At 38.2% G+C, this 26,769-nt stretch overlaps 1 protein-coding gene across 2 annotated transcripts; it reads right to left on the bottom strand.

Moving 5' to 3' along the window:
* Positions 1 to 1,364: 1,364 nt before the first annotated feature.
* gmps (guanine monophosphate synthase) lies at positions 1,365 to 24,990 on the bottom strand. 2 transcript variants are annotated; one of them, XM_073853478.1, is made up of 16 exons: positions 24,746 to 24,990; positions 22,713 to 22,891; positions 21,987 to 22,101; positions 21,738 to 21,835; positions 21,533 to 21,636; positions 20,795 to 20,988; positions 14,802 to 14,965; positions 13,139 to 13,292; positions 12,649 to 12,822; positions 11,899 to 12,004; positions 11,619 to 11,734; positions 10,207 to 10,332; positions 7,939 to 8,054; positions 6,533 to 6,663; positions 5,892 to 6,064; positions 1,365 to 3,205 (listed from the first exon to the last, which is right to left on the bottom strand). In XM_073853478.1, exons 1-16 carry the CDS (start codon positions 24,770 to 24,772, stop codon positions 3,104 to 3,106), a joined length of 2,079 nt encoding a protein of 692 aa, XP_073709579.1. In that variant the 5' UTR covers positions 24,773 to 24,990; the 3' UTR covers positions 1,365 to 3,103. The 2 variants fall into 2 exon arrangements, with proteins under 2 accessions (XP_073709579.1, XP_073709580.1); XM_073853479.1 differs by lacking the exon at positions 24,746 to 24,990 and adding an exon at positions 24,249 to 24,382.
* Positions 24,991 to 26,769: the final 1,779 nt, after the last annotated feature.

The raw sequence follows: 26,769 nt of genomic DNA, 5'->3' as shown, positions 1-26,769 counted from the left end.
TGTTAAGTTCAACAAACCAATTTGAAATTATTCGAGCTTTGTGACATAGTGTATTATCCTGCTGGAAGTAGCCATCAGAGGATGGGTACATGGTGGTCATAAAGGGATGGACATGGTCAGAAACAATGCTCAGGTAGGCCGTGACATTTAAATGATGCACTAAGGGGCCTAAAGTGTGCCAAGAAAACATCTTCCACACCATTACACCACCAGCCTGCACAGTGGAAACAAGGCATGATGGATCCATGTTCTCATTCTGTTTCGGTTGTAACGAGTGGTTATTTCAAAGTTGATCTTCTATCAGCTTGTATCAGTCGGCCCATTCTCCTCTGACCTCTTTGCATCTACAAGGCATTTTTGTCCACAGGACTGCCGCATACTGGATGTATGCCATGCTCAAAATAGCTTAAATCACCTTTCTTTCCCATTCTGACATTTAGTTCTAAGTTCAGGAGATTGTCTTGAAGAGGACCACACCCCTAAATGCATTGAAGCAACTGCCATGTGATTGGTTGATTAGATAATTGCATTAATGAGAAATTGAACAGGTGTTCCTAATAATCCTTTAGGCGAGTGTATATTCTAAATGCGGAAATGACTCCACAAATCCCACATGAATGAAACTTTAACAAGATACTCAATAACAAGATTCCTTTTAGAAACACAGAAAAAAGTGCCACTTGGAAAGTGAAATTGCATTCTTCTTCCCACACAATATATTTAGGTTTTATTATAACATTGTCCACCATGGGTCTCGTAATAATAATACTAGTGTTGTAGTACTCGAGACCAGTCTTGGTCTTGGTCTCAGACTTAGTGGTCTCAGAATTTTATTTCAAAACCACTCAAGACCACTGAAGACTTCTGACTGCAAAAACAATCACAGACTTATTTCTTATTTGATTTCTTTTATTATTGTTGTGCCGGTAAGAGATGAATGGGGGATTGTCTAAAACGAAATCTGCCAACAAAATTATTACAAAGGCCCACAATATCCAAGATGTAATTCTATAAATGTTTTGATGGTTTTGGTCTCAGTCTTGTCTTGGTCTGGGTTTAGATGGTCTCGACTACAACACTGGCTAATGCTCATTTGCTGATAATATCTAAATGTAAACAATTCATAAAAACTTTTTTGTAATTTGGACAGCAATTCTGAACACAAAGTTCTTTATTAAAGCTCATTTTTTTGCATTATACAAATATCAGTTTCAAACTGCATGCGGTGGCTTGGTCTGAGGCACAATACTAAAATAAAACAGCACGGTTCGTTTTTAGACAAACAAGAGAAGGGAGGGGGGTCAACAAAATTGCATAAATTAAACTGAATTTCATGTAAAATTGCAGTTTACCAACTATGAATCTGAACTTGTTAGATGTATTTAATAGACAAGTAAAATATACACTATAACAAAGATGACAGAGAGAAAAGACATTAAGATTTTGCATTTAAGACAAGGATGTTTTTTGCTATTGTGACAACGGAAGAGTGAAACGAAAATCTTTAAAGACAATAAATACAGAGTATGTTACATTTATCATAACAATTCTCTACATCTTAAATTAGACCGAGGGCTGGACATCGTTTTCCATTTGTGCCCAGTCAAAGTCCCTCCCTCTCTATATATATTTATATATAAGACCAGGCTACTGTTAAGATTGGAATATTAACATGACCACACTTACATTGACAGCAGTTCATGGTCCAAAATCTGCTAATCTGACCTATTGAAAGGGTTTCATGAGTCCCCTCGATCATCTCTCTCTCTCTCGAAACACTATTGCTCTGCTCAGCACAAGAAAATACCAAGGCCTTTATTGGTGAAAATAAGTACACTATTCATCCTACTAAAACAAAAAATAATTTTTTAATTAGTTTTCTTTGTTGTTATCCAGTAAAAAATACCTAAACGGTTTTTAAACAAGATAAATTTACCAGAGAAGCCAAAATTTCAAACTTTCAAAAAGAAACAACATTTAGTCTAGTGGAAATTTCTCTCGTTTTAAGCATAAACATTTTTGATAAATTTATGTTTAAAACAAGACAATAAATAGGCCAATGAGATAAAAAGCATATTTATCCCTAAAAAATAATGCAGTCTTATGCAATTTTGCTACTCTGGTAAAGATTGTTTGAGGTTTATTGAACTGTAAAACAATACAAAATTAAGAAAATCCAGCCCAGGCAAACTTAATGACGTTGACGTAAAAGCCAGACATCAGTTATTTTACATTTTTAATTTTTTTTCTTTTATCAACATTCTAGAAAAGAGAGAGAGGAAAATAATGCAAAATAAAATAAAATCACATCCCTGAAAAACAAAATGACCAAAAAAGATAAAACAGGCACAAATCCAGGAGCTCTCCAATGTTTAGAGCCTCTGTTAAACCAACCATGCCGTGACAGCAGCACTCGTAAAACTCTGTATTTGGCAAATAATATTGAAAACACTGATTGGTCACGACTTATTGTGTGAGTGAGTTATCACCTGCCACCTCCATCAGAAGGGTTCAGGTAAGAAATCCAACCAAAAATCAACACTGCGCAAGCTGGGTTAGTGAAAACAAACTGAACTTGAAGATGGCAGAAAACAGCACTAGGAACTTAGTCCTTGACACAGAAGTCTTTAAGAAAAAGCTGCTTGTTTGTGTCATGCTGCACTCGGACAGTCAACTGTCCGAATATGACCTTTGACCTTCAGTGGCTACAATAGCGACTATGAAGAAGTGACCAGTCACAATGCATGAAACACAGAGCTGATATATATATTTATATAAAAAAACTAAATCCATGTATCAATATCATCATCAATGATGAAGATAATGACAACAGCAATATTAATAATAATAATAATACCAATATTACAACCGACTCCAGAAAATGAGGCGGAAGTGAAGTAGCAGTTTTGCGCCAATCACAGTACAACCTGCCAGTGTAGGGAATGTTCGTCTCAGTGGGACAATGACAGGGCGGCGTGCCTAAAGGGGGTCGCGGAAACAAAGATAAGGGGTTTGGGGGGAATGTAGCAGTACTGGGAAGGGGGGAGGTAGAGAAGGACTTTAAGAGGAGACAAGGATAGGTAAGATGATAAAGTCCACTGTTTTACTCCCACTCTGTTGTTCCTGGTGGCTTTGATGTGAGGTCATACATCACCCTCGATATACCCGGGATTTTCTTGATCTCGTTGACCATTTTGAGAACCACCTGTGATATAGAGCACAGGTTAGTGGATGGGAATATTTGCGTTGAAAACATTACTGCATGTCATACAAGCGCTTTACTATATGTAAATGCACGTCAGATATTTGTCCTAAGACAACCAATGTCCTAAGTGCCATTAATGCTGTATTTAGTTATAAAGAAAGAAAGGCTTAGGCTGCGTCCAAATAACCACACTTGCGGTCATGCACACGACAGGAAGTAAGTGGGCAAGACTGTCCCATGTCTAAAAACTGGCAAAGTGCAGTGCCCTTAACCTACACTAAACCCACACTTTCTCGAATACGGCTTTGAAGCAGTATACAAGGCTAAGCGTATCCCGTCATGCATCATGTTCATTATTTACATCCTGAGACTTTTGCCCAAAGCTCGCGAGATGTCGTGGAAACTTTTAATTATAAGTCAATATATGGATTTTACATATTTTGGTAGAAAAACGGAAAGTGTTCCACTTTTAATTGGTGCAAACATTATTATATATTTTGTAAAACATCTGTAACTGCTTTTATAACATTAAAACAACACTAACGGTGTTGTTTATTCAGGGACTTAAACAAACTTTAATAAAGCTACATGCACAAAATTAATGGTGCTCTAAGCGAATTCACGCGTTTTAGACCATAATTTTTTTTTTGTTACATACAGCTAACATCTCCTCACTATCTGCTTGCTGCCTGTCCACTGATCAAACTGTAAAAAAAACGCGATCTCTGTAGACAGCCCAGGATCCACAAACCGCAATAAACACACAGTGGCCAAACCTAGCACTACGAAACATAACAAATTCTTCCAGCCAATAAACGACAAGAAGGATTTGGGGGATGGGGGCGTTCATAAAAGCATGGAAGGGAGGAGTTAGATATGCTCCGTTTGTTTGAAAACTGTTCAAACATCAACAAAAAGTGACGTCTCACAGATTCGCTAAGAGCGCCATTAAGAGTTTTTAACCTGTGCAAAAAATTCTGCGTCTGAAAGTTTCAGAGAAGTGTAGATAATATTCTTTAAATGTTCATTTATTTATTCATTTGTTTATGTGTTTTATTTAAAGCAAACCTTAAAAATATATATTTTAAGTAGCCAAAATAAAAAACGAATACGTTTTGGTGCAACTTGCTGCCACTACCTGGATAGACATTTTAACACTTAAAGTGTGTCCCATTGGGTGAATAATTTTTACATCCATGCTTGGGATCTTCACGCCCACTAGAACACTTGGGCAAAATACAGAAAATACGTCATGTAAGTATTCAAGCGGTCAAGTGCAAAGACTGCAAGTGTGGTTATTTGGACGCAGCCTTAGTTCATCTTGCTTTAAAATTTACTCTACCTCATGCCATCCAAGATGTAGGTCATTACCAGTTATAATACTATAAATAAAGATACATTTTTTGCACAACCCTTGTTTAGGGTAACCCTCCATACTAGAGGTCTTCATGGGTCCACCTAGATCTGAAAACCCGAGGTCCGACCCGAGACCCGATCGGGTATTAAAGTTTCACGTGTGCGTCGGACAAGGGTCGGGTATAATATTAGCGGCATTGGGTCTCGGGTAATTTAAAATGTATGTGTTTTTTGCTGAACGAACCCGAAAACCCGAACTCTCTTGCGTGTGTGCATCAATGTCCTTCACACGCCTGTCTGCACAGTTTACATTCGGATCCAGTCGGGTTAAAAAAAATGCCACTGGTTCGGGTCGGACTCGGGTCTAATCTTCTCGGGTTTGTCTCGGGTCGGGTCTTTCTTTTAAAAACATTATTTATGCACGTCGGGTTCGGTATAAAGTGATTCGGGTCATTTCTGGTTGGGTACATTTATTTGGTCCCGAGACGACCTCTACTCAATACTGAAGGTCTGGAAACCATGGCAGCTTTAAATGGCAAATGACTGCCCAAGAAGCCAAATGACTGACACATAAAGAACCAATCACGTTCCGCTTTGTGCCGCATCATGTTTAGGGGCTTGGAGACGCCGCCACAATAACAAACCAGTGTGAAACTATCATTCACAGGCGTCTCTAAAGTTTATAACAACAACAGCAAACACCCATGTCGTTTCACAACACACACATCTCCTGGAAATCAACCAATTCAACCAAGCAGAGGACGACTTCGAAATCCGCTGAACGGTCCATAGGCGTGACGTCTAAGGTGACCCTAACCCAGATGTTTATTTTATGAGACATATTGTCAGGAGCTACAGGAATCAATTTAGTGGTGCCTGTATCTCCTTTTTTTGACTCTCAAAGGTTTGGCACATGAGGACTTGCATTTTATAATTCACCAAGGACCTCGATTTTAGCTAAAAATATTCTGTACTGTTTAACTGAAAAAACAATATTACCAACATCATGGATGGCTTAAGGGCAATTAGTCAAGTCAAGTCAAGTCAATTTATTTAAGTAAATAAATACTTTTTAATTTCTCTGTAAACTAATGCCTTAAATATTAAAAAAATGCAACACAAAACCCCTGAATTCCCCTTTTTTGTACCCCATCTAACCGTTTTTGACCTATATGCATTATAGAATTTGAAGTTTTTCAACAAGACCTATTAAGTCACCTTGTTAGTACTTTTAAATCAGTTAGAAAACACTTCAAGTCAACCTATATCCATAACAAACTGTTGATTATTGGTTATCACCCTTAACCCATCAGTCCACATGATCTCTCACCTCTTCAGGGATTTGGTTGTCTGGTGTAGCGGCAATGCCCGTCATGAAGTCGCTGGTGATGAAGGTTCTGATGACGACGGATCGTCTGCAAGACGGCTGCTTCTGTAGCGGGTCACGGTCAAAGTGCAGTGGGGTGAGAATGATTGGCATTTGACTGATCTTGCCAGAGTAGCCTGGAAATAAAGCACAACATCACACATCACACACTGAACCTAATGACCAAGTACAAACAAACAGAGCACTATAACGGACCAGTGACACTTCTTCAGCAATCTCTGTAGTTATGCAATGAGCCACTAGGTGTCCACAAACCCTCAGTTTTACTTTACTCATGTTGCTAAAATTGTATTTTGTTTATTAGGTTTAAACTTTAAATATTGCTTTAATCAGTTTTGTATACATGTTCTGCATTCTCCTAAAAATACAATATTTGTGACATTTAAAGCTGTATGAAGAACAGAAGTCAACAGTGGCAACAACATCAGCTGACTTAAGCTGTTGACATCGAACCAGCCACATTTTGACTGAGACATAGTTGTGGTGAAAATATTTACTCAGCTCGTGCAGTAGCCATAGCAGTGGTGGGAATGTTTACGCATATTAAGGTTATGACAATAATGAAGTAGACAGTGAGCTCTTACCAGACTCTCTCAAAATGGAGTGAGCTACAAAGTCAGCCTGTCTTAGTGTGCTCAGTACACCAGTTGTCAGGAAGGTGGGAGTGATGTCAGTGGGTGGCTCTTTTACATGTGACCCAAAGACGTAAACAACTCTGTAAAGTAGATGAAAAGAACATAATAGTTTTCTATATACTTATTAAAGAAATGTCACCTGAATCCTCATTTTAAAGATGCTTTAGATAAAAGCGACTGCTAAATGAATAAATGTAAAATGTTGTTTGTTACTCACGCTCATATTTTTTCTATAAACATGAAAATGATTTAATGCCTCAGCTTTTGCTTACCATAGCTTTGCATGGGGAAAAGACCGAAATGTATGCAGTTCCTTGCTATTAATGTAAAGATCAGTATTTATGAGGTGCTTTACATGCTTAACAATGGGCATGTACAAAGCGGGATTTGAGGCTGATTCATGCAAGTACACTTGCAGGTGATCTGCAATTTATAAAGGGAACACTGTTCAGGGTTCCCACACCTTAGTTAACTTCAAATTCAAGAACCTTGCAAGGACTTTCCAGGTACAAAATCCTCAAATTCAAGGACTAAATGTGGGGACACATTTTGAGTGAGAGCAAGGTTACATCGTGTTACCTTTTAATATACATTGTTACAGTTCCCTTTCGAGGGAACTCGCGCTGCGTCACTGCGGTGACACTTTGGGGACGCCTTTAGGGGTAAGTGTGTCTGAATGTGTATATCAAATTCAACCAATGGTGAAGCTGAACAGCAAAGACAGGGTGACGCAGGAGCCAGGAAATATATCGCTATCTGAAATACTGGCAAAGACGGCATTATAGGGACGCAGGATGTATGGCATTATAGGGACGCAGGATGTATGGCATGGGAGACGCAGCATCTCGTTCCCTTCTCAGGGAACAACAGTTACATACGTAACCCGAGACGTTTTCATGTGTCAAACACAACTATGCAAAAAAGCATTTTGATATAAATCATCATTCGCATACAGAAGATATAAGCATTTAAAGCGAACAGTTTAGCATGTGTGCTTAAAAAGTCTAGAATGTGTATGATATTATCCTACACTACACAGGGAATAATATGGATTTTTTTCCCTGAAAACGTCTTGCATAAAATAGATTCAAGCACTTTCAATGACCTGTATGTATGTATATTTTAAAAAACTTCCCAGGGCCTTGAATTTTTTCCCCCAGATTCACAAACTTTCAAGGGGTTCAAGGACCCATTGGAACCCTGATTGTTTACAGGTGTGCGTACACACGGTTTTATAAGTCTGAACCATTTTTGGCTTCTGGGTGCGTGTACACTTTAGTAAGGAGGATCCTTTGTTTAAATGAGACCCCAGGTGAATACAGCTGATGAATACAGTATGACAATGATGATATTACCTGTTGATGGAGTGGCAAATTCGAGGGATAAGTCTGGCCAGGAACATCAATGAATCCCAGTGAGGGGCTTCTTTACTGCTCACCCCACAAACATAACTGTATGAACGGCAGTCACCCTGTACAGATGGAATGGCATGAAAGTTAGTGCATCATCTGACCTCCAATTCTCTTATAAAGGTACACTTTACAAAAGCTAAAAATATTTCTTCTAAATTTCATTTAAATAGTGTAAAGTTTCTCTTAAGTCCCAAATGCTGTGTCCTGTACACCATTTCTTTCGCAGCACACAACAGTTAAACATACCAACAATCTCCAACACGTGTATAAATACAGCAAACGGCATGTAAAACTTTTCCCTCCTCATGAGTCAGCATGGCCCAGCTTTTAGTCTGAAGACTGTGGTAATTTTAGCACAGTGTGGTACAGTAGTACTCAGTCTATTAGAGGAACACCCAACCATGCATCATTGAGCTATGTGGTGAGACACACGGTCTGGTCTGGTCTGGTTCTGTCTAATGGCTTCATCTCACAGAAGTAAACCACCTTCTTCTGTCCAATCATAAATCTGTCTATAAATACAAACGTCATGAGACTCGCACACGGCAGCAGCAGTAACGCAATGGAGGGGTGTCAGTCGATGTGCTGATATAATATAGTCTCCTTGACATTAACAACTCCAAATTACTATACAACTACATCTGATCCTTAACATTAACAAAGGGAGCGAGCAGGAGGAAGAGAGCCAGTAAAACATGTGCACCAACAACTAACCACAAAACTGTGGGCATAGGAAAATAGGTTGTCAGACAATGAATTAAGCTATAAAGGCTGGTATAAATTTAACTTAAAGGGACACTCCACTTTTTTGAAAATATGCTCACTTTCCAGCTCCCCTAGAGCCAAACATTTGATTTTTACAGTTTTGGAATCTATTCAGCTTATCTCCGGGTCTGGCTGTATCACTTTTAGCATAGCTTAGCATAATCCATTGAATCTGATTAAACCATTAGCATCGCACTCAAAAATAACCAAAGAGTTTCTAAATGTTTCCTATTTAAAACTTGACTCTTCTGTAGTTACATTGCGTACCGACAGAAAATTAAAAGTTGAGATTTTCTATGCAGATATGGCCAAGAACTATACTCTCATTCAAGCGTAATAATCAAGGACTTTGCATAGCTGCGGGAGGCGCAATGACTCTACACAGTGCCCGAAAATAGTCCCCTGCTATTAAAAGTTACCAAGGGGACTACTTTCAGGCACTGCGCAATATCACTGCGCCTGCCGCAGCCATGGTATGACAGCAAAGTTGTAAAAAAAAATTGAGCCTGATGCTAATGGTCTTATCAGATTCAATGTATTATGCTAAGCTATGCTAAAAGTGGTCCCGTCAGACCCAGAGATAGGTTGTTTAATTCTAGGAGAGCTGGAAAATGAACCAATTTTCAAAAAAAGTCCCTTAAACGGATAGTTTAAAGGGATAGTTGCCCCAAGATGAAAATTTTCTTTTGTTGCAAACCAGCACTGTTAATGTAAGTTAAGTTAATGCAGTGCTTCTCAAATAGTGGGGCGGGACCCCCAGGGGGGGCTCGAAGTGACACCAGGGGGGGTGGATTTTCCTTTTCAGGAAGTGATTTTTTTTGCACCGTCACTTAAAGACATTACACCCCAAACACGCTGATAAGCCGCTTGAGAATTTTATTATTATTTATTGATTATATTTCATTTAATTTTTCAGTATCAAATGGTCAAAAAATATACTGTAAATAAGGATTGATTTATTTTATTTCAGGCAAATTGATGCATTTTTTGTCTTTTCTGTTACAGACTAAAAAAACAATGTTAATAAAGTTATTCTTTGTTGTAAGTTGATTGATATTTCTTTTTTTGTGTTTTCTTTAATGTTAATAAGGATACAATGTTTTGCAGATGTGTAATTTTATAGACAAATTAGACTATTTACAGTCGCGGGGGAGAGTTGGGGGGGCGCGAAATGTTTACTTCTTCCTAGGGGGGGGCGTGACAGAAAATAATTGAGAAGCACTGAGTTAATGTAACATAAAAATGTAAGTTAAACAATTTCAACTTGATTTTATAAGTTTTATAACCATACAGTAGATTAGATGACGTGTGGTTGATAAAAACTACTTTTCCTTCTTTTCAACAACAAAGCACTTGAATGTGACAAATTCGCAATTACAATTTCAGAAGTGGAAGTAAGAAATTTCCAATGGCACATGAAGACATGCAGAAAAAGCAAAAGCTTACCTGGACGCCAACAGTTTTGATTGGCAGCAGAAAGGCATTTAGTGAATGAAGGCTGGTGATCTGCATGAGTTTCTCCTCCTCATCATCTGATATGCACGACTTCACTCTCTGAAGAAGGGTGTGTGGCTAAACAGAACATCAGACAGATTGAGATTTTATAGCATGTGACCAGACTTGGGAAAACTTTTTACTTTTAAAATGTATGCCTTTACAGTTACAAATTACTTTATAAAAAAGTATTTAGTAACTTCATCCAAACAGTAAAATATAAAAGTAATGTAATCTTTTGGATTCCTGCAAGGTCACATATAATTAGTTTAAAGTTTTTTTAACGTGTAGGAAAAATAATTATAGTTTCTACAACATTTAAAAAGTCTATACAATCTACAGGTACATATAGTTTATTTTGAAATGCTGACTGAAGCCGTGATCTTTCTTAATTTGGCCTGGGACGTTGGCGGTGGAAGCTTCCCTACCTATACAGCTAAAATCTTTTTTATCATCTCTGCATGAAGAGATTGAGAAAGGACATCGTGATCAGTGTTGCCAACTATTTTCAATCTTGAAAAGTCGCTAAATGTTGCTAGATTACGTCATTAGCATATCAGTGATGTCACCACGTCATATTTGCATTCTAAATACATTAGCGCTTCAAATTCCCTTTCTTTCTGAACTGTCACAAACTATATTTTAATATAGCCGAATGCTTAATTCTTTCAATTGTATATTCTCGGATCTTGTTGTCAGACAACGAAACAAGTATGAAATGGTGACTGAACGTAACCCATTAAAAATACTAATTAATGTGCACATTGTTAACCAGCAATCTTAGTGAACTGTTTGCCTACTGAAGTTTGTCTAGGTACAAACTTTGCAACTGAGCTGTGTTCATGTTTATTTGTCCAAATAGTCCAGCTTCAAAACAAATCAGGATCAAACAGTACCGAGATAAATTATAAAAATGTTGTTTTGCAGGGAAAACAGCTCATTCACGCTTCAGCTCTGTGCAGTCTCATCTGAATGTGTCAAAGTCTGCAAGTTGGCCACACTGATTGCGAGTAGACTACTCATTTTCCAGAAACACAAAACTTACAATTGCAATCATACCAACAACATCAATTTTGTAGAAGCATGTCATCATCACTGACAACAAAAACATGAACTACTGCACAGTCAAGCAGTGTTTGAAAAAAGTGTTATTATGCCAAAACAATGATTTATTTTGTTTAAAGTGAAACCATTGTAATCCTGAAAGTATTCCAATTTTTTACAAAATGTAATTGTAATCCGATTACAGTTTTTTCGTAACAAACTAATTCTGATTATGTACTGCCGTTACTCCCCAACCCTGCATATGACGTATAATCCAACAGTAAACTCACTCAACAGTACAGTGTGGTTCAAATCCGTACCTTTTTAACACTGGCTGAGAAGTCTGTGATGATTTTTAGGATGTTGTTGGTTTCAGCAAAGTCTTTACAGATGTAAGGCTCATCAGCACATATGACTCTGATGGCCAAACCTGGACCTGCAGCACATAAAGAATGAATGAGTGATCATACACCCAGTCAAGTCATAACATGATTTACATCATACATTTAAAGATGCAATTTGTATTATCTGTGCCGCTAGATGGCGCCAGATCAAATCAATAACAATGATGTTAATAAAAAATAAAAAAATTATTCTCACCAGGGAAAGGGTGTCGAGAGACGATCTCTTCAGGGAGCCCTAGTTCTCGACCTAATGCTCTTACTTCATCCTTATGGAAATCTTTCAGCGGTTCGATTACTTTTCCCTGCAGGGAGCAATGTCCACAAAAACCAACAAAAAACAGTTAAGATGGAGGCATAATTGTGTTTCTTTAACATTGAAAGGAAAAGCCTCCCTGCCGTGCACTTCTATTCTGTTACACCGAAAGGCAATCCAAAACGCATTTCAGCCAAATAAATCACAAAATCCTTTTATTGCTCGAGTTCACTAATATTGACAAAAGAAACATTACGGGCAGTTTCCCGGAAAGGGTATAGATTAATTCAGGACTAGGCCTTTTTACAAACATACCTTACAAAAACAATACTGGTGTGGTGTGCATCTTGAGACTAAACACTGTTAAGATGTCAATGCAAGTTGCTTTTAAATTAAAGCAGCTCAAACATGCAATTTAGCCTGGGACTAGGATAAACCCTGTCTGGGAAACCGCCCCTACAAGTATTTCTCTCTTTAAGTGTGCCAACACTGAAATAACATATTAGTGAAACATTGCTACCATTACAGTAAGCAATTCCAGGTGCTCAGATAAAAGAGGACAAAAATATTTTAACCTTTTGCATTATGTAGATACAGTGGAGTCTGAATCAAAAAATCGATTATAACATCACAGATTGGACAATCTGGTGAGCACCATGAATCAAAATGAACCTGATTGATATTGATCTTTACCTCATCTCTAAGTTTGCGGATGAGCTCTGTGTCGTTGTGATGTGTTTTAATAACTTCTGCTTTCCCACTAGCGAGATGAGAGGCGCTCTCAATCAGGTCCGGTCTGAGCGTGCCTTGTGCCAGGTACACATCCTCCGGCTTTAGATTCATCTCTCCGATCACCTCATTCGCCACCTGATAGAGACAGCACAATATAGCTGCACTCTAATATAAGCCTTTATATCTGCTACACATCCAGATCACTTTGCGACTCATAACATTTTAATGCTCTGTAATTTGTTTATTTTCCAGGTAAAGTCTAGTTGATGTGTACTCAGGATATTTAAAGGGAAATCAATAACAAATTCAGTTCTGCATCAACATCATCACAGCGCCATCTTAAAATATTGACAACATCAATTCAGTTAATGGGAAATGTCTGGTAATGGCTCCAGCGAGAGACAGAGAACAAGATCGTAGGAAGCAATGCAGAGCAAAGTATGCTACACACTTTTACAAACGTATCCCCAATGATCTTCCTCTTTTCTTCTGGATTGGTGGTCATGTTGAGGGTTTTGCTGATGCGTTTTCTAGGTGTGCGGTCTTCCTCTGAAATTGGCAGAGTCGTTGTGCCGTTGTAGAAGGTATGTGCTGCGTTTACCACTAAAAAATGAAGACAGAGACATGTTTTAGGCCTTCCAAGCTTATTGAGGCAATCCTGATATTTGACAGACCTGATCAAACTGATATAGCCAAATTTTAGTGGTGGGGAACTAAAGTAGTCTAATTATTTTCCATTTAGTGTTGTGCCAATAGACGATAGTATTGTGTATCCACAGACATATTTGCCAATAGTAGACTTTCATTATGATAGTTGCCAATGGTTAAATATCATCATAGTTTCACATTAACATGCGCATTGTGTGTTTTTACTCGCATGAGAGGATTTGTGGGCTTCACTTTGCGCGAGAGTTTGTAACACGCGCGGATTCCTTCCTGTACACTAGACTAACTAACTAACTAGACTTAATGCGCGCATCTTGGACTCTTGCTCGGACCTGAATGCACATGGCATGGACTCCTAGCACCTGAACTTGTAATACCCATGATTCGGACTCTTCCTTGCACATGAGCTTGTAATACGCGCAGCTCTGACATTTCCTTACACTAGAGAGGTTGGCACGCAGGGGTTTAAAACCGGCAAGTGTGTTGTTCCCGCTCCCTGGCATCCAGGAAATTTTAGAGTGCATTGGATTTAATGACGTGCTCGGATTAATGGCATCAGTTTTAACTCTTTCGCCACCATTGACGAGATATCTTGTCAATCAAGAGAACACGCTTCCCTGCCAATGACGAGTATTTCCGGCTTTCCGCAATACCGCAACTTTTTAAACCCGGAAGTATTGCCCTATGGCAAGCGGCTGCATGTCCGTGTCTGTTTTAAAGATCGCTCTGAATGGGATCTCTATGAAAAGTCCGTCACAAAAATGGAATTATCTCTGCTTTTTGCTCAAAATGTGGTGTTTTTGCAGAAACCTACCCATATTCAAAAGCTGATTACAAAAGAACTACTGAAGGTAGGATGAAACGTTTGTTCTTTCATTTGAAATATTGTATGTTTATATATTTATAGAAGAACATTTTCTGGAAGGCATTAAACTTTTGTGAAAATCATGAAAAACGCTGGCGCTGGCTGGCAACTTTTTTTAAAATGCTGACGGCGAAAGAGTTAAAAAGGTTGCGGTCATGACAGTGTTGACCTTGCTTTTATGCCCATCACACAAAGTGACTTGTCATAAATGGGTAAAAAATGAACAAACAAATAAATGAGTAAACCACTGCCCTGCCCCCCGATACTATCATGTGTTGGTGATCTCACAGGCTGACGATAGGACGATCTCAAAATGGGGAATATCGCCCAACACTAATTCCATTTTTATTTAAAAAAAAGTGTTTCCATTTTGTTTAAAAATATTAATTTATGAACTAAAACATAAGTGTAAAAAGTGTTATACTAGTAGTACATTGCACCTTCAGGAACCCATTTCACTGTCATAAATTCTTTATTTCTAAGAATTTGGGACATTAATTTGTTATGATTTAGCTTTTTATCATCTCAGAAATCCTTTTCATCCTTTACCCATCCAAAAGGAAGACTTCTAAAAGTTACCACTTTGAGATTGATGCCGAGTTTTGTCAGCGCTTCCTCAACGCTCTGACTCTCTTTTTTCCTCATGAACCCATTGTCAATATGAACAGCGATGACCTGCTCTTGAATCAGGGCTTTATTCAGCAGGGCTGTGCACACAGTCGAATCAACACCACCACTCAATAAAACCTGCAAAAAAAAATGACAGTTTACACACACACACACAAACATCACACAAAAAACTCTACGAGACCCTGACTGTAAAAACCATGCTAGTCTTTTTTATAATTTACTGTTATTTTTTTTAAATAAACCTACATAATATAAAGAACATTTAGTGAAAACCTTAATATCTTTGATGTCTTGAAACTTTGATGCTCTTAATCTCAAATTAGATTACGAGACTTTACTTTGCATTCCACTTGAAGGATTTCACAAATTATTAAATATACATAGATATACTAAAACAATGTAATAGTGCGACAGCTCGGGGGGAGCAGGTTCAATACACAAAAAGGTTATTAAGCCAATAACACCCTCTGATCTATACTCTAGAGAGAAGACCCACTTTACAGAGTCAATCACCTTGCTTTAGAAAAGAATGGCGCTTAATTGGAATTTTTTAATTACTTCCCCTCACACACTACACTCAGATCCCACCCAAGCAAAGCCTAGAGCAACACCAACTAACAGACAAATTAAAGTACTATGCTAATAAGCAAATACGCCTTCAACTAAACTAAAAATGTGTAGTAGATTAAGGTAGATGCATATTGCATTGATTCCACAATAATAGCAGCACTTGAACAAAAGTGTTTAGGGATTGGCTGCTTAGCAGAGGCAAGCTGGCCCCTGTTAGAAGATGGCACAGCTAAACCGTTTGGTTGTCAAAAACATCTCAATCAATTGACAGCCATTAGTGAAGGGCTTGGAGCTGTTCGAGTTCTTATAATGCCATCAGCGCAATCACAACGCTGAAAATCATCTAAACTAGGGATGTGCATTTATGTCATTTTTTCATTTCGATTAATCCATAGGTCTGAAAAACCAGTACTCGATTAACTGGAGGCGGGGCAATCAAAGGGGCGGAGCGTATATACATCATTGTGAAAATGAAAATATTTTTATTAAAAACACTCAAAGACTACATCATTTTTTTGTATTTTCATCCTACGGAAGTGAATCCCAAAATCACGGTATCCTTTTAAACCATAGTGCCTCAGTGATGTGAGGTTGGTTCGGCTTCACAGCATTGCGTGGTTTGGCGGGTTGCCGTGGCACGGTTGCGCAGACTTTACCTGTTTGTTTTTGAATCATGCATGGTAACTTTCCTGATGTCATACGCTGGTCTGTGCAGCTCAACACAACGTCAAATACGCACCCAGTCTTTACTACCACAGGCGCTTGTAATGCTAACCAGACATCCAAATGCCGCCATAACCACAAAAATAAATAAACCCACATGATCATCGTTTCGTGATCGATCATCAAGGCCATGTTCGAGTACTCGGAATTGAGTACTCGTGCCCATCCCTAATCTGAACCCAGAACTGAATGCCCACAAGCAAAGATGCAAAAATTTAAATCAGTGGTAGTGAAATCATCTCTACCCAGAACTATATGCCAACAAGGCACAGATGCAAACATATAAATTAGTGGTGGTAAATAAACAGAAATGCTAACCAATAGATTTCTCCTGGCATTAGAGCCCTCTCTGCTTTAACTGCACATGCATATAAATAGGGATGCTACGATCAGGATTTTTGCAGGCCGATACCGATCACCGATTTGTTGTCTTCGTGATCGGCTGATACCAATGGCGATTCTTCAAGCTGATATGCAAGCTCTTTGATGACTGTAACTGTTAAGATAAAGTAATACCACAGATGTTGCCTTTGTTATATTACTTGCAGTAATTATGTTTATTATTGTTTTAATAGAGAATCAAATAAATTAGCACAACAGATATTTCTTCTGCAACAAGAAATTTAATATGCCTTTAAAAAGTCTTATATCTATTAAAAGTGATGAAAATAAAACACTTCGCAGTTTTAACTGTATGAATAAATTATACACACATTCGTATGAAGTATAACAGTTCCTAACAGTCAAGAGCAGAGAGTGATTTTATTGAGAGATGAATTGGGTTACTGTAGCTTTAAGACGTGAGAGAGATCACTCCGTTCACGTACACTGATGACTGAAGCTTCTGTGTGTGCGCGGACGAGAGCAGCTGTGAGGAAAATGAAAGTTTAAACGGTCAAAACTTTAAAACGCATGCAAATAATAAACTTTTGGCATGAGTATGCAATTGTCCGCGATAGATGCGTGTTGTATACGCTGTTTGATGGGTATGTGAAGACGCGTCACGCTGTTGATCGAATCGCGTCCTCATAGAAAATACACTTATCTCTGCAAAGGCAAAGAGAGAAATCCAAATATGCATGTCGCACATGAGCGATGGGTTATAAAAATGCTCGCATTGCGTAAAAATGGTCTCTAACTGCAGCCGCATTCAGGAGCCCTATGTTGACAAAAACAAACAGAAAGATGTGTTTCAGTGTTTCCTCTAGGATTTTTTCCAGCTGTGGCGGCAGGGGGCGCCCATGATGATTAAAAATGTACATTATTTTTTAAAATGTAGAATATAGTTTACAGTAAACTAACATGTATTTTTTATAATATTCATGCTGTCATTTACTTTTCCTTATATTTTTCTTAAAAAATACGTTTTATAGCTTTGTACGGACTTTCATTGTAGTTTTAATGTAGTGTGCAAGTTCATGCTCGTGTTTAACATTACAGAGCTGTTGCAAAGTCACGCACAATCCTGTTTGATAATCCGCTCCGCAGTGATTGACAGAACACCCGACCAGTTATCCGACATCAGCAGCAATTTAGTCCACACTCGGGCCGTTTGACATAAAGACCCCGACCCGATCCCACCGCAAATCGCGCAGTTAAAGATAAACCTTTAAGGGTCTTCAGACAGAGCTTAAACACAAATTAGCACAGGACCATTTAAAAACTGCTATCTATCGGAATCGAGTCGAATTTTGGTCTTGGATGTTAGACCCGCAGTTAACTCTTGTTTATTGAGTCCCGACCTGCATCTACAACGCAAACGACACATTAATATACATCAAATATATGCGTTTCACCCGCGGGTACCCCGACCCTGCTGTCTGAAAACAGATGAAACCGTCTCACCGTCTGCCTCAAGTTTTAATTACCAACGTCCTTCTCTTCCCACGGGAATAATGTAAGTTTCCTTACAAACAGATTAGACTATTAATGTCTTGCATTTCCATATGAGTAGTATTCAGTATTTAGCTTTTTTTTTTGGACAAATATCTCGTCATTAAATGTGAAACTTTGTGAGTGTCGATCTGAAGAACGGAAGATTGACAGTTGAGCGGTCAGCAGCACGCTGCGCTTATAGTCTATATTCTGAATAACTAATGGCCCGATAAGTTGATAATATGAGTACAGTGATTCCAAAAGAATTTCCAAAAAACTCGTAATATGTTAAATCGAAAGTTTAATCATGTCTTTTCTCGCAGCCCTGCGCTGCGTCCGTGTATATGCGCCGGTGAACAGCATACGCGTGATGACCTTGAACCAGTGCTTTAAGTGGGCCGGAACGCCCCGGTACTCAGTACCGCCACTTCTAAAAATAGCTCTTGAGCGTACCACCACCTCTACGTGCGCCCAGAACGTGCTTTTAGCGTACCGGAACGCTCATCTGTTTAAGAATCAGAGGTTTAATTTAATCATTTGGCTGCGCTCCGCTTTTCAGAGCGCCCTTAATGTACGCTTGCTAATTCGTTCCACCGAGAGCAGAGACTACATTACCCATACACCCTTGCGTTTACAAGTTAAAAGCGCATGCGTCCTTCAGTCAGTGTCAACGTGCTCTGGAGAGGTGTGTGTTTGTGTGTGAAACGCGCAACCATAGCTGCTCGGTTAAAATGAAAATACAATGAACACGTAATATGCCCTCCTTGTTTTAGACTCTGAGTAGTAAAAGAACGCCGTCAGAATCAGAGGACTCGCTGACATCCCACCAAGTCAGAATGATAGCTGCAGGTCAGACGCAAGCCTTGTAGGTACGTGATAATCTCCGCTGTCGCGGCTTTCAGTTTGGTTCCCCTCGACGCAACTTCGGATTTCCTCAGGCGATGTGCAGAAAACACTCTTGAAATTGTAATATACATTTAGTTTAATTGCTAAACTAAAAGTAAACGAAATTTCAATGAATTTAAACGACGTGCACAGTAGTTTTACCACCCGCAAAATGGAAAACAATGGGACAAAATAAATGACTTTAATCAGAGTTTCAAATGGCCAGTATTTTGTTATTCTTGACCCCATAGACATGGTCTTGGTGTCATTTTAAAGTTTTTTTCAAGCTTTTTCTATCTGAACCACTAGTTTTAGCATTTAACCATGCTGAAATTTTTACTCACATATCTACCTTTTGCACATTTTATTTATGTTCAAAAACTCTTTCTACAGTAGCTCTTTCTAATGGTATTTTTTTCAAAATCCTTTTGCACATTTTATTTATGTTCAGTAGCTATTTCTAGCTCAAGCAAATCCACAAATTTATAAAAGGATTAATTATTTTTTACAAGGTCGTCTGTTGACTGCTAAATATAAAACCCCTTCAATATAGGAGTCGAGTCAGCAAAAAAAAAAAAAAAAAATAGATTACCGGCACCTCTTTTGGGACACTTAAAGCACTGCCTTGAACCTTAAATTACCCTACATTTATTGTCATACAGATAACAGTAAAACAACATTAGAAACTGTAAATGTTGTATTTTTATTTGTGTAAACTCACAATAAGGAGAAAACCTTGTGCTTATTTAAAATCCTTAAAAACATGACGTGCTTTCTGCTGCTTTGGTTTTACAGCGCGTCACAAAAAAAGAACAGAAACTTAAATACTTTTTTTATTCGTTTTGTCAATCTGATAATTATTTAAGTGTGACATATTTCGTGTAGGCTTATTTATTTTATTATTATTTCTCAAAACAGAGACGTAGCCTAATCATCATCTGTTGATTTAAATCTATGTGTGCATGAAACTAAACCCATGGGGAAATTGATATTTAGGCGATTTATTTATAAATGAGTGAACAATGCGAATCCAGAAAGCAATTTATTTATTTTTAAAGACAGCCAGTCTGGCAGGGCTCTTTAATTTGCGAGCTGCCGCCGTGGGCTTTGTCTAGAAGGGATACAGCAAATGCCGAAAAGTTTAGGATTAGATTTGGAGGTAGGATTATTAGGATGAAAACAGCGGCTCTGGCTAAATGAGATCCAAATACATCCTACAATCGTGTGAAATTTTGTGTTTAGAGTTGGGTTTGGGTGAAGGATTATGATTAAACAGTGCTCATACGTCAAGATTTCGTTTGCTGTATCCCTTCTATCCACAACCGCAGGCGTGGCGGGGATGTTTTAGGCGTGGCGGCCCGCCATGGTAGAATGTATATAGCGGAAACACTGTGTTTAGAAGATCGGTAAATTTAGCGAGGCCGATCGAGTCATTTAATGACGTTATCGACCGATACCGATCTGCAGCCGATCGATCGGAGCATCCCTACATATAAATAGCCTTATACCCTAATAAATCCATATATCTTTAAAGGGACACTTCACCCATTTGCATTAAGCTTTGTATAGATAGAAACCCAGTCATGTTTTTTAATGGTCATGCATGATTCCCTCTGTTTCCCCTGAGAAGGAAATATGGATTTCAGTGTTGCACTTCCTTCTTTCAATGATGTAAAAATCATCATTTTGCATCATTGAAAGAAGGAAGTCCTATATCTTTGTAGAGGGGATGAGACTACAAACACTCCTTTTCTCTGTCAAATAGGGGCACCAAATTCTAAATTTATGTTACATTTCGACTACAAATATGATCCACTTTTAATAAAGATTAATGTTTCCACAGGTGAAATGCTCCTTTAATTGATGGTCAATGCAGTGTCGTATTGTACTCACCAGAACTTTGGATTTGTCCACCTTCTCTCTGATCTCCCTGATGCAGGCGAGCTGACGGTTCTGGACAGTGAAGTTATTGCTGCAGCCAGCAATCTCAAACAAGAAGTTGCGTAGCATATCCATCCCTCTCTCTGTGAGATCCACCTCGGGATGAAACTGAGTCCCATACAGCTTCTTTTGTTCATTAGCAATACCTGATATACAAAAGACAAAATATACCTTAACTTCAACATCCAGCAGCAGACACACTCAACCTATTTAGGACATCTGTGAAAACCTGGCTGTGTGACTTTCTGAGTAAAATCATTCTATATAAATGTAAAGAAAATTTGAAAATATAACCTTGATATATTTTATATTCACTTAGTAAGGCCAATTATTGATATTAATGTAAAATCGAAAATACTTGGCTCACCAAATACCACCATAATGGGTCCAGGTGCGGTGCTGGAGGTCTGACTGACTGATTTTAATGTGTTAATGATTAACAAATTAATTGCATGCGTTAATGCTGACAGCCCTAGTGTAAACATTAAATAAAGGTCTAAACATAGGTTTGGGAGGACAGAACATTTAGTCCTGTCCCTGCGCATTCTCAGCGACAATCTTCCAACATCCCTGCCTCCTCCTCCTTCACTGCTGTTTTTCCTAACTTGGGGAACGTGATGAGCCATTTAATGTTAAGACTGAATGAGCAGGCAAACTTGTGAATTAACCTGCTGTTTTCTGTTTATCTACCTGCAATAATACTTCCGGACTGGGCGACAACTTTAAATCCATCTGCAACTTTGTCGACACTGTCTCCATGTGTCAACAGGACAGCTTCTTCTTTCTGCAGGCCCCTTTAAACACATAAGAACATGTGAGCATATATATGTAAACTTTTTTTTTTTTTGCAAATATCTATACATAACGAATGATATACTGAATGAATTTTTTCTACCTAAAGAGAGAGCAAGAGTTGTCCAAAGTAATGTCGAAAACTCCATCCTCTCTCACACACTTCCTGTGCACTGTGCCTCCAAAAACTTTATTCATCATCTGAGGAATGCAAAACACGTTTAGTGTGATATATTATAAGTCTAATTGTTTACAAAACTGACGCTATGATGGATTATGCTTATAAAAAAGGCTCTGTGATACATTGATACTAGATGTTAAAAATGTTAAATGTAAACAGAAAAAATCTGACCTGCATTCCATAGCAGATGCCGAGAACAGGTTTTCCAATGGTGAATATGGCTGGGTCAAACCAGGGGGCATCCTCTGCATAGACAGAGTTTGGGCCTCCAGATATAATAATGGCCCTAACATCAGACAAAATGTTTGTTAGGCAAAATGTAACCCAAAATACAGTTATAAAAACCTCAAATGGCTAAAACAGATGCATTGAGTCGGTCTCAAATTAAAGTTAAAATGCAAAAGGTCAGATAACAGTCAGCCCTGTTTCTGACTCAAATTGTGAGTCTTTATGTTACACACAGTCTGAGTCCTTCACTGTTCGACTATTTAGGATAGCACAACTGCTTTGTTTCCTTTTATGTCCACACAGGTGGGTTGCACAGCACTCTATGTTCTCGCAAGCACAGAATAACATAACAAAATAAACCAATCTGGCCATTTATCTTTACCGCTGACTGTTGTTTTGCAAATGTTTAAGACATACAGTATTACAGCACTGGTGCCATTCATACAGAAAAACAGAAAATCTAATTCCTGACCATAACACATGACATACTTTACTCTTTGCTGCATGATGCAACTACTGTCTTTTTAAATTTAATACTGAGCAATCCAATAATGTATCTTTTTTTGCTTACTGCCCCATTTAAAACATTTCTAAGAGACTTTCCTGTTGCTGATTAACATCTTCAAACGCCATCTTTGAGCAAACAAGACTTGGTTCAAATGGGCTCACCTGAAACCCTGCTCTCTGATGGCAAATGCTGGGGTCTCCAGAGGCAGAATCTCAGACTGGACGAAAAGTTCTCGTACCCGCCTGTCAATCACTTTCCCATACTGTGCTCCTGCATCAAGGATCACCACGGCACCCTCGTAGGAACATAAACCATCTTTGGGTTCTCCAACAATATCCAGCTGTGTACACACATACAAAATACCGTGAAGGCACAAATCTCAAAAATGCTTAAATTAAGCATGTAAAATGTGACTAATTAAAGATGTGATGCATTTTAAAGAAACATGTGTGCATGTGACTAGAGACAAACAAATGTGCAGTCATGCGAAACCAGGGCAGGCAATAGATGTCGCATAAAGCGCAGATTAATATTTTTGTCAGACCCTGAACACGAGTGTTGATGTAACTCGAATTTGCATATATTCCATTAAATATATTGTTTTGATCCAAGATAGTACAAAACATTATGGGGCAGTCTCCCAGACATAGTTTAGATTAATCCAGGACTAGGCTTTAGTTATATTAGGACATCCAAGTAGACACAAAATGTCCTTCAAACACAATATTGGTTTGGATCCTGAGACAAACCAAATGAACTGATATATGTTAAGATGTATTTAATTTAAGGCAGCTCAAACACGAATTTTAGTCCGGGACTAGGATAAACCCTGTCCGGAAATCTGCACCAATATCCTATAATGCGTTGCACTCTCTGTAAAACACCACACAATTACAGAGGAAGTAAACATGATACAATGAGGTTAAACAACCCTTCTGGGATTTTCTGTATTGAAAGTATAAGATGGATAGAAACAAAGTGTTGATTTTTATTAATTATTAACATAGCAATACGATTTGAGTTCAAATGTCTGACTAAGGAGGATCATGTAAAACTAAAGGCATTTTAGCAAGAGATGGACTTTACCCCACACCTGGGCCCCCATCATGGAGAACAGGGCCCTGGGTAAAGGGGGTGTTATATATATGGGAGTAAAAGTGACAGGGAAAATTGTCACCATGTAGTATTAGGTTTAATAAAACTTGTAGGAAGCACTTTAGGTAATATTTAAAAGTTTAGCATTTCATCTCATCTGTATTCAGCTTGTAGGTGCCCATTGCAAATGTTCAATAATAATATCAAAACTTTCATGGCTCAATCAAAGATCATTAGAGGCATCTGAAACAAAGTCAAGTTTTTACCACAATGGTAATTATTTAACGCATGCCCTTATTTTTCCTGCAAAGGCGGTTATCACTTCTACAGTTTATATTATGAACGTTCCCACGTGGTTTGTGAGTGCAAGAAAACAGCACTACACTCAACAACTCAAACAACTCTAATTCAAAGCCTGTACCAGCTGGTAAAATTGAAAAAACAAAGTTTGTTGACGGGCATTTGAACCATGCAAATGTTAACTAGCAGTATATGTGAAACGAAACGGTAACAACAAAACAACACTCAATCTCCAATGTGAATATGCATTGGCCTGTTTACAATATCGCTGCGCTGGTAATAGCATGAGTAAGTTAACTTACACAGAACATGTCAATTTGGGGGTTTTTTTAGAAATGTTTAAGTTACAACGTTAACAACGCGACAGCACCAAAATCTTGTTAGCAACGCAGCCTCCGCATGTCTCACTGAATGTGCGGCTAACTAGCATTAGCTTAGCCTCGTGGACAGTGCTGCTGGCGAGCCCAGCCGAAGTCAGTGCGCGAGCTTCTATATCTCAGGGCTGCGGTCGTTGAGCCTCTAAACCTCGCCCGGGGCACCCAATAATTTCACTATCACTTTAAACACCACGAGATCACGCGGACAGAGTGCTACAGGCATGTACAACGAAGATAACATGTCTACAGTAGTGTTTTCATAGAGAAACAACAATCACCAAAAGCAATAAAACGGGTGCCCTAAGTTTCCCCGCACGGGCAAGGCCGCGTGTGAGCGGGTACTACCGGAGGCACCCCGTGCCGGTGATACAAGGACGGGAGACTCGTTTTACTTCTGCGCACGCTTAGGCCGGTTTACTGACCTTGCTATCCCCGTTACACAGCGCCATGGATGTGTGCTGTGGAATGGACAACCCAGTCTCGCGTGTTATTCTGTCGTGAGCGTGTTCGGCGATTTTCTCCTCTGCCGCTTCCGTGTGATCGCAGACGGTATCAAACACTCGCCTGCTTGCCGCTTTACTAGGACAGCTCCGCAGCTCAGTCAAGCTCAATACAAGTGTTGAAAGGGAGGAGTTTGACGTTTTGAGTCAGAAAACTTTCTGTTGGCTGGGAGCTCACACAAGCAGGGGCTCGATATCAAAGGCAGAACTTTATTTCAGAGTTGCAGGAGAGATTTCCTTTTCCCCCTAAAGTTAAAGTAATACGATATGAATGGTCCTGGTTTAAATAAACCTGTAGATCATAAACGGGTCATGGCCTCAGTTACCGTAAACATATAATAATAAGTTAACACGTGGGGCTGTTATTGCAGAAATAACTTGGACCAAAATTAAATCTTTTTGCCAACTACATACATAAAGAGGTATATTGTATGTTTTTAGCATGATTGTATGTACTTACAATATTGCCAAACATTATACCTAAAACAAGAAACACATAATAACAAGCTATAAGGTGAAGAAAAAATATAATAAAATGATAAAATGTATAAATATAAAATATTCTCTCTCTCCTATTGCAATGCATGAGAGGGTCAATATCACCATAAGTGTCTTTGCATAATTTCCTAAATAAAATTTGTGCACTGACATCATGTATCAGTGCCATTGTTTTATCTCAATATACACAACAATAATATTTTGGTAAGACATGTTTGTATAAACTACTTTAAATGTCCTTAAAACTAAAGCCTAGTCCTGGATTAATCTAAACCCTGGCATACATGGTTTGAATGAGTACCGTTCACAAAAAAAAAAAAACACTCCTAGTCATCCTGCTAATGTGAAGAAATTGATTTAATTTACTCTCACGCATCTTGTCACATGCCTTGATTCAACATGCTCTGTCACATGCATTTAAACCTTTTTGCCGAATCCACTAGGCTCCACATCGTCCTTCATTAGACTATCTCTGCATAGATGAGAATCAGAGGGAGAAGTCTGGGTTGTCATATATGACACTATTTTCATTATGAATAACACTATCTTTATCATATTAAAGTATACATATACAGTTATTCAATGTATTCTTTCTTTCTTTCTCTTGTCTTACAGTTTTATTTACATGTTGTTTAATCACACACTGCAGCTGTGGCCTTGTGAGAAAAGGACAGCTATTTCAGGCTATAGTCACATGTGTTTAGTGTATGAGTTGTGATGTAAGTTGTTCTAGATTTTACAAGCTTTTAGATATCAATATATACCTATTTAATATGTTTTGAGATGCACATTTACTAAGCATGCATACAGACATTTTCACGAACAAATCAAAATTTAACAAAAACTTTTGTACTAAAATTTTTCCTAAATGTATGAAAAAAAAAAAATGCAAGTACAACTTATAACACATGTATACAATAATCACATAGGCCTGTGCTAATAAAATACTCATTATATAATAATATAATAATATGATTGAATATGATGAACATGACATGATATGATACATTTGATATATTATACATTATTTATATAATATATTATAATATGTTATAAATATTATATAACATTTTCATGCTTTGCTTCCTTACTTTTTGTAAATATCTATAAAAGCATTTGCTTAATGCCTAGAGCGACATTAAAGCCGCTAATTGCGTAAAGAAAATATAAATGTATTGAAAAGTCCAAACATCAATCTCTTCCTCCACTGACAGCAAAACTCCTCAAATAAAAACAAAGCAAAGCATAATTTTACCTATAATGAATATGATAATGGATTACTTATTTTAGCTCTTTTGCTTTGGTGACATACTTCTCTAAAATTTTCTGTGGAAAAGCACTGCGTTGAGGAAAGCCCTTTATGGAGCTGGCTTGCTAGTGTATTATGCAAATTACAAACCTTGTGCACGAGGCTGCTCATTCAGAACACAACAAATTGACTAACTTAA

This window comes from Misgurnus anguillicaudatus, chromosome 15 (assembly GCF_027580225.2).
Source record: "Misgurnus anguillicaudatus chromosome 15, ASM2758022v2, whole genome shotgun sequence".
In the NCBI taxonomy this organism is placed as follows: Eukaryota; Metazoa; Chordata; class Actinopteri; order Cypriniformes; family Cobitidae; genus Misgurnus; species Misgurnus anguillicaudatus.
This window is presented reverse-complemented; position numbering and strand designations above follow the sequence as displayed.

What these genes read in the sequence shown, in the direction of transcription:
- gmps (XM_073853478.1), bottom strand. Translation starts at nt 24,772, where the DNA reads ATGGCGCTGTGTAACGGGGATAGCAAG. An exon ending in TGTGTAACGGGGATAGCAAG is followed by an intron (nt 22,892 to 24,745) that starts GTCAGTAAACCG and finishes GTGTGTACACAG; the next exon opens with CTGGATATTGTTGGAGAACC. An exon ending in AACTCTTGCTCTCTCTTTAG is followed by an intron (nt 21,637 to 21,737) that starts GTAGAAAAAATT and finishes ATGTGTTTAAAG; the next exon opens with GGGCCTGCAGAAAGAAGAAG.